This window comes from Macaca fascicularis, chromosome 7, assembly GCF_037993035.2.
Source record: "Macaca fascicularis isolate 582-1 chromosome 7, T2T-MFA8v1.1".
Taxonomy (NCBI): domain Eukaryota; kingdom Metazoa; phylum Chordata; class Mammalia; order Primates; family Cercopithecidae; genus Macaca; species Macaca fascicularis.
The window spans coordinates 69,070,009-69,088,970 of record NC_088381.1 but is presented as its reverse complement, the minus strand read 5'-3'; the positions used below and the strand labels follow the sequence as shown (position 1 = coordinate 69,088,970).

General features: G+C 50.1%; 1 protein-coding gene across 3 annotated transcripts in view; it reads left to right on the top strand.

Moving 5' to 3' along the window:
• SLC28A1 (solute carrier family 28 member 1) overlaps positions 1 to 18,962 on the top strand; it is a 65,846-nt gene that overhangs the window by 24,556 nt on the left and 22,328 nt on the right. For 2 of the 3 annotated variants that reach the window (XM_005560382.5, XM_065548358.2), the window contains exons 7-10: positions 632 to 745; positions 3,678 to 3,755; positions 13,835 to 13,915; positions 16,486 to 16,566. In XM_005560382.5, the coding sequence (XP_005560439.3) occupies positions 632 to 745; positions 3,678 to 3,755; positions 13,835 to 13,915; positions 16,486 to 16,566 (354 nt within the window). The remainder of the gene's footprint in view (positions 1 to 631; positions 746 to 3,677; positions 3,756 to 13,834; positions 13,916 to 16,485; positions 16,567 to 18,962) is intronic. The other variant, XM_015453317.4, reaches the window with a different exon arrangement.

The following is an 18,962-nucleotide window of genomic DNA, read 5'->3' as shown; positions in this document are numbered from 1 at the left end:
ACCACCTTCCCCAGGCTACCGCCAAGCCTCCCAGAAGGATGCACACCAGAGCTTGGACTTGCTGCTAAGGAATTATTAAATGCTGATCAGGGAACAGCAACCTGAGGAGCCCAGCTCTCATCTGCTGGGAGGGGCAGGGGATGTGGGCATGGAGAGAGTTGGGGTTGAGGTGGATGGGAGCCCAGCCTGTGGAGGAGGGATTGGAGATGGTCAGGCAGACAGGGTTCACACGAGCTGGAGAGGAGCTGGGCCCGGAGCAGTCTGGTGCTGATCCTGAGGCCAGAGCCCCAGGCCACATCTCTGGCAGTGATGACCAGGAGACGAAGTGCCGTGGCATGCCCAAGGCTGGTCAGGTTTCACCTGAGTTCTTGGTTAGAATCTTGGCCCACCCCTGCCCACTGCCCAGGTCCATTCCTGCCAAGCACATGGCCTGTTCTGAATCCCAGGGAGGGATCAGGCAACAGTACTAGGCAACAGGCCTAGTACTCTGTCTGGCTCCAGCCCCATTCTCGGGGCAGGCCAATGCTCCTGGGCTCCCTCGGTAGCCAGTGCCCCCTGCTCTCACCCCCACCCAGCTCCCTGCCCATCCCTCAAGGAGCTGAACTCACCTTTCCGTGGGGTGGGGTGGCAGGTGTCCTGGCGGGCCGTGTCTTGGGGACTTGGACTGCAGTTTGTACTTGGACTCCTCGTCATCAGAACAGAACCAGGATTTATTGCGTTCCAGTGGCTGGGCGAGCAGATCCGGGTAGGTACATGGGACCTGGATGCCCAGAGCATCTTAGGTTACTGGGAGTAGGGGAGAAGCCACTTGGCAGGGCGAAAAGTGGGTGGTGAGGCCATAGAGATGGCTTGGGACCTGGAGGGTAGGGTAGACTGGGGGCTCCATACCAGGTGGGTAGCTGGGGCCCGGGCAGTGCAGCTGCCACTTCCCTCACACCTGGCACTGAGGCCCCAATAAAGTAGTCTTTTCAGAGGCTGGGTCTGCAATCAGCAGTGACTTGGAAATTGTAATAGTTAAAAGTGCTTTAAAAAAAATCTCTCCAAATCTGCAAATGATTTACTTCTGTGTGTATGTGTTTAAAAATAATGTGTATTGAAGTCATACATTTTTATTCTGTTGTTGCTTTTTTTTTTCAAGACAGGGTCTCACTTTTGTCACCCAGGCTGGGATGCAGTGGCACAATCTTGGCTCACTGCAACCTCTGCCTCCCTGGTTCAAGCAGTTCTCCTGCCTCAGCCTGCCCAGTAGCTGGGATTACAGGCACCCACCACCATGCCCGGCTAATGTTTGTATTTTTAGTAAAGACAGGGTTTCACCATGTTGGCCAGGCTGGTCTCGAACTCCTGACCTCAGACGATTTGCTTGCCTTGGCCTCCCAAATTGCTGGGATTACAGGCGTGAGCCACCACACCTGGGCCCATTTTGTTTTGTTTTGAAACAGTCTTGCTCTGGCATCCAGGCTGAGTGCAGTGGTGTGAATATGGCTCACTGCAGCCTTGACATCCTAGGCTCAAGTGATCCTCCCACCTCAGCCTCCCCAGTATTGAGTAGCTGGGACTACAGGTGTAAGCCACCATGCCAAGCTAATTAAAACATATTTTTTCTTTTTCTTTTTCTTTTCTTTTTTTTTGTAGATACAGGGTCTCCCTATGTTGCCCAGGCTGGTCTCGAACTCCTGGGCTCAAGTGATCTCATCTTGAGCCATGGTGCCCAACCAATTTTGTTTTTTATTTTGGTAAAATATACAGAACATAAAATTGACCATTTTAACCACTTTTAAGTGTCATTAAATTCATGCACACTGTTGTACAACTATCATGATTTACTTTTGTCAAAAGAAAATTATAACAAATTTAGTTTAAAGATCTTAATTGGCTTTTACTTGTGATTTTAGAATGAGGCAACACCTCATTCTATAAAAATAGAGTGAGTGTTCCGATGAGTTGGGCAGAGGAGGTTGGCTTTATAGACAGAGAAAGGCTGAAGAAAGCAGAAACAGAAAACAAAAAGCAGATTGCTTGTTTCAAGGTCACTTTCCTTGTAAAGGTCAAAACTGAGGGGACTGCTTGTCATGCTGCATTTGGGGATATGGCTATATGTCTCATTCCCCTGGTTTTTTGGAAGGTCAGGAGACAGCTTAGTTTTGACTTGTGATGTGGAACTTTATAGCATGAGCGATTCCATTTTGGTTTGGTCTGTTGGGCGAAGTGCAGGAGCTCAGTCCAAACCAATGGTCTCCTTTATTTAACACTTAGAATTTTTAAAATCTATTTATTTGTTTATTTATTTTGAAACCAGGTTATGAGACTAGCTACTTTTTCTATTTTTGGTAGAGACAGAGTTTTACCACGTTGCCAAAGCTGGTCTCAAAGTCCTGGGCTCAAGTAATCTGCCTTCCTTGGCCTCCCAAAGTGCTGGGATTACAGGCATAAGCCACCACGCTGACCTCTTTTATTTTATTTTAGTTTAGTTTAGATTAGTTTAGTTTAGTTTAGTTTTGAGACAGGGTTTCACTTCCATCACTCAGACTGGAGTGCGGTGGCGTGATCTTAGCTCATTGCAGCCTCGACTTCCTAGACTCAAGGGATGCTCCCACCTCAGCCTCCTGAGTAGCTGCGACTATAGGTGTGAGCCACTACACCCGGCTAATTTTTGTGTTTTTAACACTTAAAAAAATATAAATTATCAAGGACATAGGTTAAATAGGTTAATCTACTTACCTCCCTCTCACCAGCTTGCAGTTCCCTGTGCTCTGTGCAGGGGGGAGCATGAGAACCCTGCCGGTCCAGGAATGTGCACACCTGCTGGCCTCGCTGAGAGTAACTGCACAGGGTGTGGAGGAAAAGACAGAGAGTTGCTTTTCTGGCTATGTCCCCATTTTATAGATGGGAACACTGAGGCCCGAACAAGAGAAATGACTTGCTGCCCCTGCAGTCACATTGCAAGTTCAGGATATAACACAGGTCTCCTATAGAAGCGTGGCTGGGCTCAGACTCCAAGGCCACAAGCCCGGGATGGGGACAAGATGAGGGGAGGCTTTGCCGTTGGTTGTCAGGGGCCTGAGCAGGCACAAAAGGCACTGCCTTCTTCACACGTCTCATGGTTACTTCCATTGTCTCTTCTTTATTGTCCTAACAACTGTCAGAGCATTTCTTTTTATTTTTTTTGAGACAGAGTCTCGCTCTGTTGCCCAGGCTGCAGTGTAGTGGCACAAGCTCGGCTCACTGCAACCTCTGCCTCCTGGGTTCAAGCAATTTTCCTGCCTCAGCCTCCCGAGTAGCTGAGATTACAGGCGCCCACCACCACGCTCGGGTAATTTTTGTATTTTTAGCAGAGACGGGGTTTCACCATGTTTGCCAACTGGTCTCGAACTCCTGACCTCAGGTGATCCGCCTGCCTTGGCCTCCCAAAGTGCTGAGATTACAGGTGTGAGCCACCGCACCCAGCCTACAGAGCATGTCTTTAAAATTGACCAAAAAGGTGTCTCTTTGGCACATATGCTTAGGAGCGAGTGCCCGCGGCGGTAGCTTTAACACTCCTTGCCAGGTGGTGCCCACCCCAATAAGAGCCTGGGGGGACTACGTCCCTGGGCCAAACCGCCTGTCTCTGGTCGCTGCTTCCTCCCTCCTCCCTTTCCAGCCTCACTGCCTGTTTTTGTTTTGCATTTTTCTTTCAGATCTTCCTGAGCTACACGGAGGCCGGCTCCAGCTTCGTGTTTGGGGAGGCGCTGGTCAAGGATGTCTTTGCCTTTCAGGTCAGCTTGACTCAGGGTCCCAGAGGCCTTTAGCAGCCACTGCCCAACGACTCCAGCTAGAGGGGAGTCTGGGCATGGTGGGGGCCCAGGTGGAAGGGGGGAGTCCTATGGGCAGAGGTCGCCGTACTGGGAAGTTAGTGAACCTTAAGTCTGGAGCCCGGGAGGGGCCCAGCAATGTTCACCTCATGAGATGTTTTTACTATATTTTGTAAAATTTGCAAAAGTAAGATATTTCTGTATGTTTTTTTCTTAGAGATGACCCTCTAAATTATAGAATTACTGAGTAGCTGAGGACAAGAAGTGGGGGTAGGGGTCATGGGGATAGCTCCTGCTGAGACCTTAGCCCCTGATGTGCTGCAGAGACTCTGCGTCTAGAAAGAGCAGTTTCCAGGAAGGCTTAGGCTCAAATGATCCTCTCAGGTGCTCCTCCTTCAGGGCCCCTCACAGGCCACCTCTGCCAGGAAGCCAGCCCTTACTAGTCCCGCTGCAATAGCTCCTTCCTTCGTGTCCTCCTAGACCTATGATCCCACCTTCCCTCCTCCCTCCCTGCCTCCATCCATCCTTCCTTTCTTTCTTCCAACAAAAATCTATTGTGCATTTACTGCACTGCAAAATATTATAGGGGAAATGGAGATAAAGGCACTGTTCTGTTTCAAAGAACTTATTATCTAACGGTGGAGCCTCAACCCTAATTTAAAAACAAAGCAGCCTGTGCAAAGGATGAGGACGCTGCCGGTGGGACCCTTCACTGTTCTGGGTGGAGCTGTGGATGTATTTCTTTTTTCCCCAGTTAACTGTTTAAGCACTGAAATGCCTTGTTTAGTAAGAACTCTAGTGTAGCCCTCCTCTGCCTGCCTTACACTCCAGTTGTCTAAGACCAGCTTGCTCTAGGCTTAAGCTCCACTTGCCAGGCAAAAGAGAGAGACTTGGGGCCCCACTTACCCAGTAGCTAACCCCAGTTTTCTGCCACTGATGCATGGCACTGAGAGGAAAATCAGGGCTACCCACTCTTGGTACATCCGGGACCACCATCACCATGGAGCTGCTATGCAAGACCCCATGTGCAGGTTCTAGAGGTTTCTGCTGTTTTTCATTATGCTGGCCACTGTTCCCAGAGCCTCCCCACCTGCTGGGGGTCTTGGACCCAGGAGACTTTTGGCCCAAGCCATGGACTTGGCTATGGACTTCCGGACTGGCGTTGAGCCATGTCAGGAGTTCAGACCCTCCTGCCTACCCCTGACCCTGACCTCTGGTGAGTTCCCCTTGGAGCCTTAGCGTCTCTTGTGCCAGCAGACTCCCTAGGGAATGTCCAGTCTAACACTGTCAGCCCTAGGAGGAAAGGGGGGGGCCCAGGTTCCTATCTTCTCTGAAGTCTTCTTGCCCCCTGGGCATACTTGCCCATCATGTTTTCTGAGACCAGTTCTGTATAGGGAGAATATTGGGAGGGGGAACCTATGTCAGCCCCGCAAAGGCCCCTAATACCATATTCCTTTAGGGTAACGAGCAGCTGCTCCCTTACCTTTGCATAACCAGTACGGGGGTACTGAGGTTTCAGAAAAGACCAGTAAGGTCTGCTTTAGGGTGACTTCCGGCGTCCACCCAGGCAGGAGGCAGGGAGGTTCCCGCAGCTTCTCATACTTTAAAACACACACACTCAGCCAGGCACGGTGGCTCATGCCTGTAATCCTAGCACTTTGGGAGGCCGAGGCAGGCGGATCACCTGAGGTTGGTAGTTTGAGACCAGCCTGACCTACATGGAGAAACCCTGTCTCCACTAAAAATACAAAATTAGCGGGGTGTGGTGGCATGCCTGTAATCCCAGCTACTCGGGAGGCTGAGGCAGGAGAATCGCTTGAACCCAGGAGGCGAAGGTTGCCATGAGCCGAGATCGCGCCATTGCACTCCAGCCTGGGCAACAAGAGCGGAATTCTGTCTCAGCAAAACAAACACACACACACCCGACACTCTGCAGTTCAGCCTCCCCAGGCAGCTGGGTTCAAGTGCAATAAAGGAGGGGCCTGAGGAGTGCCTATAAGGAGAGATTCTTCCAACAAGAGACCATGAGGGAGACTCCTTGAGGAGGTGGCATTTGATATGGAGTTTAGGACAGAAGAGATTTGGACACATTGAGCTAGACAGGAAGAGGAAATGGCGTGGGCAAAGCGTGGAGGTGAGAAAATACTAGCGTGTCCGCAGTGCAGGGCAGAGTTCAGTGGACGGGCATGTAAGCTGTTTCCCAAAGGGAAATTAAAGCCTAGTTAGCCAAAAAGCAGGGGAAGAGGTGCTGGGCAGGCCACGCAGCTGCTGTCCGCCAGCGCCCCTTCCCCCGCCCACCACCAGGCAGCATCTCTCCTGCGTCATAGCTGGGCTTGCCTCTGCGTCTGCCCCCTGGCCACATTAGCTGTGTCTCCTCAAATCCTGCCTCCCTTTCTGGAAGGATGTGTGCACACCCGCTGCTTGTATCTCTCCCAGAATCACCCTTTAGAATCATGGATTCCTTGACTGTTGGTACCAGGAGGGAGTTCAGTGACGTTTGGGCCTCCCTTTTGTATTACTGATGGTCCAGCCAAGCCCCAGAGAGGAGCAGTGAACTAGCTACAATGGCACAGTGAGTTAGGGCAGAGCCAGAACTAGACCCCCTCCACTGGACTTCTGGTTAAGGGATGTATTCTTCCTCATACTATCAGCAGAAATCAGCGGCCTCATGTCTCTCCTCCAATACAAAAACACTCTGAATAACAAAAATGATCATTTAAAAATGTAGCCATTAGGCTGGGTGTGGTGGCTCACGCCTGTAATGCCAGTACTTTGGGAGGCTGAGGTGGTCTGATGACTTGAGTTCAGGGATTCGAGACCAGCCTGGCCAATATAGTGAAACCCCATCCCTACTAAAAATACAAAAATTAGCCAGGCATGGTGGCGGGTGCTTGTAATTCCAGCTACTCAGGAGGCTGAGGCAAGAGAATGACTTGAACCCGGGAGATGGAGGTTGCAGTGAGCAGAGATCGTACCACTGCACTCCAGCCCAGGCAACAGAGCGAGACTCTGTCAAAAAAAAAAAAAAGCGGCCGGGCGCGGTGGCTCAAGCCTGTAATCCCAGCACTTTGGGAGGCCGAGACGGGTGGATCACGAGGTCAGGAGATCAAGACCATCCTGGCTAACACGGTGAAACCCCGTTTCTACTAAAAAATACAAAAAACTAGCCGGGAGAGGTGGCGGGCGCCTGTAGTCCCAGCTACTCCGGAGGCTGAGGCAGGAGAATGGCGTAAACCCGGGAGGTGGAGCTTGCAGTGAGCTGAGATCCGGCCATTGCACTCCAGGCTGGGCGACAGAGCGAGACTCCGTCTCAAAAAAAAAAAAAAAAAAAAAAGAAGAAGAGGAGGAAAAGGAAGAGGAAGAGGAGGAGGAGGAAGAGGAAGAGGAAGTGGAAAAAGATGCATCAGTGGTGTCAAAAAACTTTGAAGTGGAATGTTCAGTTAAGATAAAAACCATAGTGAGCTGGGTTTATCATTAACCAGCCTCAGCATTTCCCAGCCAAACACTAGCAGTTTCCTGGCCTCTGGTAGGCCCTGTCCTCTGGACAAATTCCTGGACAGTGTATTGGCTGATGCGCCATCCTTAGCAATGCTGGGAAAGATGAAGGAGGACTAGGATAAATGCTTCATGGCCACAGAATTCTCTTTCTCACTAATCACAACATTTTATTCAGCCTCCCACTCTCCCCTGTATCACACACATATGCTTGGAATTTGCCCTCAAGGTAGGGGTGGTTTTGTTGAATGCTGAGCTGAACAGAAGACTCAGGACGTTCTCTCTGTTCTTTCTATGAATCATACAGACCTAGTCCAAGGCCTTTGGCCAATTTCAGCCTGGGGAAGTCTTCTCTGAGCTCACTCAGATTTTCAGAATCCAAGCTGCTTCCTGCTGGGCCGTGGTCCAGCTGCTCTCTTCTGGGGGGAAGTAAAGTCTCTCCCTGGGGCTTCCTCAGCCCTCAGCCTGCCCTGGGCCTGGAGTCCAGTACAGTGGATGTGGACGTGGCAGTCACCCCTTGGCTGGATCAGCTGGATTAGTCATTCCACCTTGGCTTCGACTCCCTTCTAGTAACTTTCCACCCGCATGATCATACTCCCCTGGGTCTGGCTGACCCGGGAGCAGACTCTCATTCTTTCACTATTGTTCTAGCCTCCGGAACAAGCACCCACTGCTAAGCTCAGCAGTGCTGCTCACATTTCTCTGGAGGAACCCCTAGGGTCAAGGAAAATGTCTTCATCTCCTGAGAGTTTCGGGATGTCTGACATAGACTTGTAATCCCCAGTGGTTAACAGTGCCAAATTTTGCACACACACACACACACAAAGATCAAATAAGGACCAAAAGGTATCATTGGATTTGGTAGTTAAGGGGTAACCGGTAACCTTAGTGAGCATGGTTTTCATTGAAGGGAATGGGAAGTAAGTGAAGCCTGGGGTGGGATGGCTGAAAGAAGGGAGATGGGACAGCTGAGGCAGGAGGCATTGTTGAAAATCCGGGATCCAGGCAGAAATAGTAATGAGGGGCAGAGTGCTGAGGCCATTCTGGGCGAAGGGATGGCACAAACAGGAAATCAGGAGGTGTAGCTAGGGGACAGCCAGAAATGCAACTGTTTTGGACTTGAGTCCCTTCCACTTTCTGGCGATGGCACTGGTACAGTGTGCACCGCGGCTGCTGCCCCGAGCATCTTCCAACTTTGGGTTTTTGTGGCTCACTGTGGCCTGGGGCTGGTGACAGGGCACTGTCGACAGTGCTCAGGCCTTGGGGTCTGGGGACATGAGGGTTTGCCCAGACAGCCTTAGGAAGTCAGCAGGAGCCCTGGCTCAGCTTCCTCCAGGGAGAGGAGGAAGCAGGCCATGTCCTTAGTGGGTTTTCTCTGGCCTTCAAAGCCTATTTCTTGGCCCAGGTGATGAAGTTTGCTCAGAGTGTCTAATCTAGGCTCCAGGGCTGTGGTTGTCAGAGTGTGGTGTCCAGGTCAGCTGCACCAGCAGCATCTGGAAAGGCCAAACATCAGGCCCCACTGTAGACCTATTAAATCCAAAATATTTCTAACAAATTCTCAGAGGTGCTGCTGGTCCACGTGCTGAGAACAAGTGGCCTAGAAGAGCTAGAATATCCTTCTTCCTTGAGTTATGGTACTAGCAGGACCAGCCTCCAAAGCCATTTCTACAAGGCAGTGGTCAGGACTTACTTGGCTCTTCCTTGAAGGGGACTGCCTTAGTCCGTCGAGAAGGCCATAATGAAAACCATAGACTGGGTGGTTACAAGCCACAGAAATTTATTTCTCACACTTCTGGAAGGCTGAGATCAGGGTCCCTGCAAGGTTGAATTCTGTTGAGGCCCACTTTGCTCTCTGCCCACTTGGTCGTCTGTGTCCTCACATGGTAAAAGAGGTGAGGGAGCTCTCTGGAGCCTCTTTTGGTTTTTCTTTTTATCTTTTTGAGACAGGATCTCACTCTGTTGCCCAGGCTGGAGTGCAGCGGTGTGATCACTGCTTGCTGCAGCCTCCATCTCCTGGGCTCGTGATCCTCCTGCCTCAGCCTCCAGAATAGCTGGGACTACAGGCGCATACCATCATGCCTAGCTAATTTTTTGAATTTTGGTAGAGACAGGGTCTTACTATGTTGCCAGGCTGGTCTTGAACTCCTGAACTCAAGGAATCCTCTGGCCTCAGCCTCCCAAAATGCTGGGATTACAGGTGTGAGCCACTGTGCCTGGCATGTGGCCTCTTTTATAAGGGCACTAATCCCATTCATGAGGGCTCCACCCTCATAACCTAATCACCCCCCAAAGGCTCCACCTGCTAATACCATCACCTAGGGAATTAGGTTTCAATATATGAATTCAGGGGGACACAGACATTCAGTTTCCAGCAGGGGTGCATGCTGCCCCTGAAGGCAGAGAAACAAGCCTCCAGGACTGTTCCCAAGGGGCATGCTCCCAAGGGGCATGGCAGGACCTTGGCAATCTGCATGGTGCCTGGGAGGTACATCTGCCTCTTTGCAGGTATGTGACCTCGGGTGGGTAGCCAAGATCTCACAGCCTCCGTGTGCCCATTTGTGAAGTGGGGACAGTTACATCCACCACAGATGCCATGAGGATTGATGAGTCTCCACATAGTAGGGACCTGACCCAGGGCAGGCCCTCGTGCCTCCCCTTTCCACAGCAGCACTGCCTTGAGCTGCTGCCCTGTTCTTCTGCCATGTCACATCCTGCAGGCCCCAGAGGTGTTTCCTGGCTGTAAGATGATATTGGCCACAGGGACCTTATTTAGTTTTCTATCCTACCTTAGAAAATTGGGGCCGCCTCTTTTCTCTTTTATTCCCCTCCCCTCCCTAGACAGTCTCCACTTAATCCAAAACATAGCTTCTCTTCCACCATAAATCTCCATCTCACCGATAGAAAATCTTTTGATTCCTGGCAGGAGAAAGTCCCAATGCTGCAGTGGGGTCCTGATGCCCCAGGCACTCTCCTTCCTGGCGTGGGCCCATCCCTGCAGGCCTGCCAGCTGCCTGGCAGTCTCTCTCAGGATCCACTGGACAAGCAGTCTAGACAGTACGTGACCCTCTCTGCATCTCAGTCCCAGGAGTGGCGGAATGATGTCATCATACCCGTGCTGGAGGTGTTTCTAGACCCGGGGTGGGGAGGAGTCATGGGGCAGGAAAAGGGTTTCTTGAGCCAGTTCTGGTGTTCTCTGTCAGATGACTTCCCCACCACAGTGAAGCTGGTGACAGATGACAGCAGAGCAAATCCAGATACCACCTGCAGCATTGGTCTGGGAAGGGACAGGAGAAAGAAAAGGCCTCAGCAGGGCTTGCTTCCCAGCTGCCCGGGGCAAAGTCTCCGTTCTCTTCAGGGTCCATTCTGTAATCCCAGTTCACTTTGAACTAGAGCCTAAATTTGGTTGCTCAAGACTCTCGCTCCTTAAAAAATAAAAGCAGCCCTTTCTGGGCCCCTCACTAGTCTCCAGCAGTGAGCACAGTGCTGCTTCTTGCGAGGGCTGTCCGTTCTTGTGGTCTCTCCTTCTTCATGTCCCACTTCCACCTTGGCTCACTGACATCAGCCTCAGTCCCCACCCCTCCTCTGACACTGCTGTCACCTAGATCATGGGCACCTCCAAGTTGCTAAGTCCCAGGGGTCTAGCTCAGTCCTTACCTTTCCAGAGTTCTCTGATGCCCCTGACACAACTGCTAGTGACTATTCCTTCTGGAAAAATTGCCCCTCGGTTTCCATCCCGCCTCTCTCCTGGCCATCCTCCAGCCCTTGGCTATTTCTTTGTCTCCTTCACAGGCTTCTCCTTCCCCTGTCACCCTTCAGTGACACACTGACCACAGGGCCCTGTCCTTAGCCCCTGCGCTTCTCACTCAGGGTGATTTCCACAGTGAATTGTATCCACCAGCCATCTCTACGTGTCGTTGTTGTTCCTCTTCTAATTTTTTTTTCTTGTTTGTTTGTTTTGTTTTGTTTTTTTAGACAGGGTCTCACTCTGTCACCCCAGACTGGGGTGCAGTGGGATGATCTCGGCTCACTGCAACCTCTGCCTCCTGGGTTCAAGCAATTTTTGTGCCTCGGCCTCCCTAGTAGCTGGGATTATAGGTGCCCGCCACTATGCCTGGTTTATTTTTTTGTATTTTCAGTAGAGACGGGGTTTCACTGTGTTGGCCAAGCTGGTCTCGAACGCTTGACCTCAAATGATCCACCCACCTCAGCCTCCCAAAGTGCTGGGATTACAGGTGTGAGCCACCGTGCCTGGCCTTCTTTTTTAAATTTTTTTAAAATTTTGTTTTAAGAGATAGGGTCTCACTCTGTTGACTGGGCTGTAGTGCAGTGCCATGATCATGACTCACTGCAGCCTCGAACTCCTGGAATCCAGTGATCCTCCCACTTCAGCCTCCAGAGCAGTTGGAACCACATGTGTGTACCACCATGCCCAGTTATTTAAAAAAATTTTGTATGTATAGAGATGGGGGCCTTGCTTTGTTTCCTAGTCTGGCCTCAAACTCCTGAGCTCAAGCAATCCTCCTGCCTTGGCCTCCCAAAATGCTGGAATTAAAGGCATGAACCACTATGCTGGGCCAACCTGTATTTCTTATGAAAGAGCCCCAAGGCCTGGCCCAGATCTCCCTTCTCAGCTCCCAATCCTTTATCCAGCCGCCCACTTGATATTCCACAGGCATCTCAGATTCAAAGTTCAAAACCAAACTGATCTTCCCACAAACCTCTCCTGCCTATGCTCCCTCCCTTGAGAAATGTCCACCTATTATTGAAAATTATAGGAATAGCTGAATGCGGTGGCTGACACCTGTAATCTCAGCACTTTGGGAGAATGAGGCGGGCAGATCTCTTGAGGTCAGGAGTTCGAGACCAGCCTGGCCAACATGATGAAACCTTGTCTCTACTAAAAATACAAAAATTAGCTGGGTATGACAGCAAGCACCTGTAATCCCAGCTACTTGGGAGGCTGAGGCAGGAGAATCACTTGAACCCAGGAGGCGGAGGCTGCAATGAGCCGAGATCGTGCCACTATACTCCAGCCTGGGCAACAGAGTGAGACTCTGTCTAAAAAAAAAAAAAAAATTGTAGAAACAGATGAGAAATTCAGAAATAAAGAAAAAAGAAAACAACATTTACATAGCCCCAGCACATAGGGCAAGTTCTTTGACTATTTGGGAGTGCTTCTTTCTATAATTTTAATAATCCAATTTTCCCACTTAACATTGTAGCGTAAGAATGCTCCCATGCTATTACCAGTTCTACACGACTATTTTAAACTGTTGGGAACACAGGACACAGAATAGAGCAAACATTCCAACACAAAATGGTATAAGGTAAAAAGAAACCTTCCTCTCATCCCTGGCCCCCAAGGCACCCAGTTCCCTCCCCAAGGCACCTGCTGTTGCTGGCCTCTTGCACATCCTTCTAATGATTCCTGCACCCATACAAGATCACACACAATGCCCCTCACACACATGTTTTTGGAGAGGAAGGGGACCTTACTATGTTGCCCAGCCTGGCCTTGAACTCCCGGGCTCAAGCAATCCTCTTGCCTCAGCCTCCTGAGTAGATGGGACTATAGACACATGCCACCATGCATGGCTACCCCCGACCCCGTTTTTAAACCCACATAACAGCATAGCATACACTCTTGTGGTACACCTTCTCTTTTTTTCATTTAACAACATATCTTGGAAATCAGTCCACAGCTGCCCATAGAGAGTTTCTGCATTCTTGTTTCCTGACCTTTAGTGCACTGGTGTATGTCTGTATCCTAAGTGATGCAACTAGTCTTCCACTAAAAGACCTCTCCGTTTTTTGCCAGTTTGTTATTAAACATCAGACTACAGTAAAGAAAGACCAGGGTGCAGAAAAGCAACCTCCTTTTCCATGGGCCTGGAAAGGAGGGAATGGGTGTGAGAAATTCTGAAGGGAGAATGGGTGAGCTTGGAGTGAAGGAAGAGGAGTGTTCAGCCTGATACTCATAATAGGAGATGGGGTGATGGGAGGAGATGCTGGCTCAGGTCCGGGGTAAGCCTAATTCTGAGCTTGTTGGTGCTGAGCGGAAGTGGAGTACCAAAATGGTGAGGGTCCCCTCATTCAGGCCCAAAGCACGAGAGGGAGGTTAAGGCCAGAGTCTGAGGCCAAGGATTGAGCTCATGGAGAAGGGTGCACAATGCCACCCTCACAATGACCCTCAGATGTGGGCATTTTACTCCCATTTTAGAGACAAAGAAGCAGGAGATAAAAGTGGTTCACTCAGGCCCCACCCTACCACAGCACAGGCCTACCTGTGCTGAGGAGAGAGGGATGGTCTGGTGGCTGGTCACTATTTAGAGGGGAGCCGAGAGGACAAGACTGCCTCCAAAGAGGCCCTGCATGTGGAACACCTGGGACTTCATGCACTGATTTCAGAGCATCTTCCCAGATCCTGTCAGGCATCTGAGTGGCAAGGCCTGGGATGGAGTGGGCTGTCTGGGGTCTCCTGGACCCTGCCTGGCACCCTGCAGCCTGCCTGCCTCTAACCTGTGGTCCTATGCTCTCCTTCCCGGCAGGTTCTGCCCATCATTGTCTTCTTCAGCTGTGTCATATCGGTTCTCTACCACGTGGGCCTCATGCAGTGGGTGATCCTGAAGGTAAGTTCCCAGTGCCCATGACCTGGGCTCTCCCAGAGTCACCAGCTCACAGGGTTCACACTCTCCCAGAATGCCTTGCTCCCAGAGCGCAAACCTCCCCAAATACACTGCTCCCCAAGCCCATACCCTTCCAGAATTCCCTGCTCCCAGCACCTCCACCTTCCCAAAATCCCCAGCTCCCAAGTTCCACACCTTTCTGGAATCCCTTGCTTCTGAGGCCCATACCTTCCCAGAATCCCTTACTCTTAGAGTTCACAGTTCACACCTTCCTAGAATCCTTTGCTCCTGAGGTCCATACCTTCCCTGAATCCCCTGCTTCCAGGATCTTCAGCCTCACAGAATCTAGCACTGACCAAATATCCTTTCCCAAGGTCTCCTGTCATGATACCAAGGAGAAATAGCACCAAAGTCTAAAGTGGTCTTTCCTGGAGGAAATGTTGCAGTTTTGAGGCTGAATTGAAAAGGTGTAGAAGAAGAAAAATAATTTATACTGAAAAGATATTGAGAGACTGTAGCAGTGGGCCATATTGGCCAGACTCAGCTGGTATAAATGTTAGATCCTGTGTTTATGTTCATAAAATCTGCTGCACAAAACCAGGATGTAGGAGATAGCATTGGACAGCAACAGATAGCATTGGACCTGGCAAAAGATTCCAAGGTTTTAGTTGATTGAGCTCAGAATAAATCAGCAGGCCGGGCGCGGTGGCTCAAGCCTGTAATCCCAGCACTTTGGGAGGCCGAGATGGGCGGATCACGAGGTCAGGAGATCGAGACCATCCTGGCTAACACGGTGAAACCCCGTCTCTACTAAAAAAATACAAAAAACTAGCCGGGCACGGTGGCGGGCGCCTGTAGTCCCAACTACTCGGGAGGCTGAGGCAGGAGAATGGCGTGAACCCGGGAAGCGGAGCTTGCAGTGAGCTGAGATCCGGCCACTGCACTCCAGCCTGGGCGGCAGAGCGAGACTCCGTCTCAAAAAAAAAAAAAAAAAAGAATAAATCGGCAACATCAGATGGCTGCCAGAAAGGCAAAAACAACCTGTGGTTATTGTCTTTGTTCATTTTCTGTTGCTATAACAGAATATCACAGACTGGGTAATTTATAAAGAAAAGATACTTATTTGGCTCATGGTTCTGGAAGCTGGGAAGGCCAAGAGCATGGCACTGACATCTGGTAAGGGCCTTCTTGCTGTGTCATAACATGGTAGAAGGGCAGAAGGCAGAATTGAGCACACGAGACACAGAGAGAGCAGGGCCAAACTTATCCTCTTTATCGAGTTCACTCCCATGATAACCAAACTACTCCTGCAGTAACAGCATTAATCCATTCATGAGGGCAGAGCCTTCATGACCTAATCACCTCCTCAAGGTCATGCCTCTCAACATTGTTATGATGGGAATCAAATATATATATATTTTTCTCTGGCAATCAAATTTCAACATGAGTTTAGGTGGGGTTATTTAAACCATAGCAGTTGTGTTAAGAGCCCACACAGCATAGCATAAAGGAGGTGATTCTCCCCAGACCTGGAGACTGTGTTCAACCAAGAGGCTATGACAAACTGAACTATAAGCAGGAGAGTGAAAGGGCTTGAAACCATACCCTCTACAAAATGGTTGAAGGAATAAGGAACGAGGAGCCTGGAGAAGAGGAAGTTAGGGGAGGATAGCTGTCTCTGAATACTTACAGAAGAGAGATTAGGGAAAGGGCAGCCTGAGAGGCACCAGCAGTGGATAGAATTCCAGGGAAGCAGATTTCATCTTGATTAAAAAGAAGAACTTTCTAACTGGGCGTGGTGGCTCACACCTGTAATCCCAGCACTTTGGGAGGCCAAGGCAGACGGATCACCTGAGGTCTGGCCAACATGGTGAAACTTCGTCTCTACTAAAAATACAAAAATTAGCCGGGTGTGCTGGTGGGTGCCTGTAGTCCCAACTACTCAGGAGGCCGAGGCAGGAGAGTTGCTTGAACCTGGGAGGCAGAGGTTGCAGTGAGCTGAGATTGTGCAACAGAACGAGGCTCTGTCTCAAAAAAAAAAGAAAAAGAAAAGAAAAGAAAAACGCTTTCTAACACAGTGTTTCCCAAAATCTTTTCCACAAAACTCTAGTTCCACAGCATGTTAGTAAATGTTACTAGGTAAAGGTAGCCTGATCCCATGGTCAAATAATTTAGGGAAACTAGGCTAGACATTATGCTACATAAATTTAAACAAGCTTAATGCAAGACTTCTCAGAGGCTTTACTAAGCTAGTGTATATTGGTAATCTCTAAGGGGTGTGTGTGTGTGTGTGTGTGTGTGCGCGCGCGCAATTCGCAATTCTCAAATATATTTGGCCAGGAAATCCTTTCTGCATTCCTATGGCGAAATGGGTGGCCTTGGGAAGGGGTAAGCCCCTATCGATGAAGGTGTGGAAGAAGATTATGAATTGACCTTTTGGGAAAATGTAGATGAGGGGGTCCTTCACTGGGCTGGGAGTTGGGAGGAAGGTGTGTCAGGTCTTTCACTCCAGCCCCCTTTGACTCTGGGGTTTGCTGATGTCCACCAACAAACAACACTCTGCTTCCTTCTAGATTGCCTGGCTGATGCAAGTCACCATGGATACCACAGCCACTGAGACCCTGAGCGTGGCTGGAAACATCTTTGTGAGCCAGGTGGGTATGGCAGCCTCCTACCCTCATGCTCATCAGCAGCTTCCCCAAAGAGGGCAGCTTCCCTGGATCCCCAGAGCTCTGATTTAGTCCAAGGAAGAGCCGTTTGAACCTTCTCCCAGGGTCCTCAAATTCTGCTGCCCCAGGGCTACGCTGTTTGGGGGATGACTGGGTCGTGCCAGGGAGGATGTCATCTGTCTGGCTTCTCTTACCACTCTAGCCCTAGGCGGTCTTCATCAGCCTGAAGACTCACAGCTCCTACAGATGGAGTCCAGTTTCTCATCTTATACGTGAGGAAACAGGCTCAGGGGATGGGAACCGCTTGACCAAGATCCCACACGTATAAGCCATGGCTTCGAATCCAGGTTTTCTTCTTTCTGGTCAGAGTTTTTTCCACTGCATTATTTTGTCTTGTCTTTTCTCCCTCTTTCTTAAAATGTATTTTCCAAAGTAAATGTGACTCTGAAAGCACCCTCGGTGCTGAGTCCCTTTCAGAAAGCCTGATCCCCTGAGGATGGCCCTCTGGAGACTCTGCCAAGGCCTGTCCTGGCCCATCTGCTTAATGTTTGAGTCACCAAGAGACACTCTTGTCAAAAGATGCCATATTTCACTGTACAGTTTAGGAAACTTTGGGGAATATTTTTATCTTTTTTTCTGTGGTGCAAGTGTGTTGATTTGAAAGTTTTTTTTCTGGTTGTTTTTTGTTTAGTTTTGTCTTGTTTTTAGCCAATGAAGATAGACATACTCTCAGATAAATTGTCAAAAAAGTCCCTTAAGGTGTTCAAAATGAGGCAAAAGAGGAAAACACTATTAAAATGCAAAGCAGTTATTTTATATGAAAGGCTGCGAATGTGTTCCATGTGTTTTGCTGGGAAAATATATAGGCGGGGTGACATTGGGCGACGTGAAGCGCTGCCAAGGTGAATTCATTTCGGACAAGTTGTTGGTCAAACTGACCTAGGTGCCAGGGTCTGTGCCTCATTTCCCCCAAGAAGGGGGAATGGGGAGCCTTCAGGGGTCAGTGATATCATTTCAACCTCTCTACATGTGGCAGGCCTGGGCCCTCTCCTCTTGTCCATCCACACTGCCTCCCTGCAGGATCACATTAGCCCCATGGCTTTAAATGCTCTAAATGCCTCCCAGGTCCTGCTCTGCAGTCCTGACCTCCCATGAACTCAGGAGTGACAGGTCAACTGGCCCCTTGACCGTCCACTTGGAGATTTAAGGGGTGTCTCACATTAAGACGCTAAGTCCAAACAACCAGAACTGTTGCTCCCCTCCCTCATCACCTCTGCCCCTCTGAAGCCCTTCCCCTCTTAGCAGGTGGGAACATCTTCCACAGGATCGTTCAGTTGGAGCTGGAGGAGCTGCCCTGCCTTCCTCCACTTCCCCCACCGCGGCATCCAGTCTATCAGCATTCCCACAGCGCTGCCTCTGTGGCCCATCTACAACCCCCCGCTGCCCGGGCCACCTGCCTCTCACCTGAACACTGCTGTCTCCTCCTACCTCTTCTCCCTGTCCCTACTATCTGTCCTTCACTCATACACCCGAGTGACCCTTCATACACACAAAGCAGATGATTCCACTCCCGCCTAAGCAAGCTCACCCCTCACCCCGGCTTCCCAGCCCCTCTGTGGCACACCTGCCCCCTCTGCCTCCATCTCAGGCAGCTCCCCCACGCCCATCTGCAGCAGACATGCTGACTGCTATGGCTTCTGGACTTTGCAGAGCTTCTTGCTGCTTTAGGGCCTCTGCTGTTCGCTTGCCTGGAATGCTGTGCTATCAAACCATGTCACTGGCTCCTTCAGGTCTCAGCCAACCCTAACCTAACGTCACCTCCTCAGAGAGGCCTTTGCCGATTTCTCAGTTTTTTTGTTTTTGTTTTCTGAGATGGAGTCTCACTCTGTCACCCAGGCTGGAGTGCAGTGGCACAATCTTTGGCTCACTGCAACCTCCACCCCCCAGGTTCAAGTGATTTTCGTGCCTAAGCCTCCCTAGTAGCTGGGATTACTGACATGTGTCACCATGCCCGGCTAATTTCAGTATTTTTAGTTGAGATGGAGTTTCACCATATTGGCCAGGCTGGTCTGGAACTCCTGACCTCAGGTGATTCTACCACTTTGGCCTCCCAAAGTGCTGGGATTACAGGCATGAGACACCATGCCTGGCCTACTCAGTTTTAAACACCCCTAACCAGTAGGCATTCTCACACATATCTTTATAGCTTTCATCACCGTCTAAAATGACATTGCTTACCTGCTTGGTTCCTTGTTGATTATCTATATCCTCCCACCACCTGCTAAAGCTCCCCTCCCGCCCTCCACTGCTCCCAGGATAGAAGCGCCGTGAAGGCAGGGACTTTATCCTGTTGACCCCATGTTCCTATTCTATAGAACAGT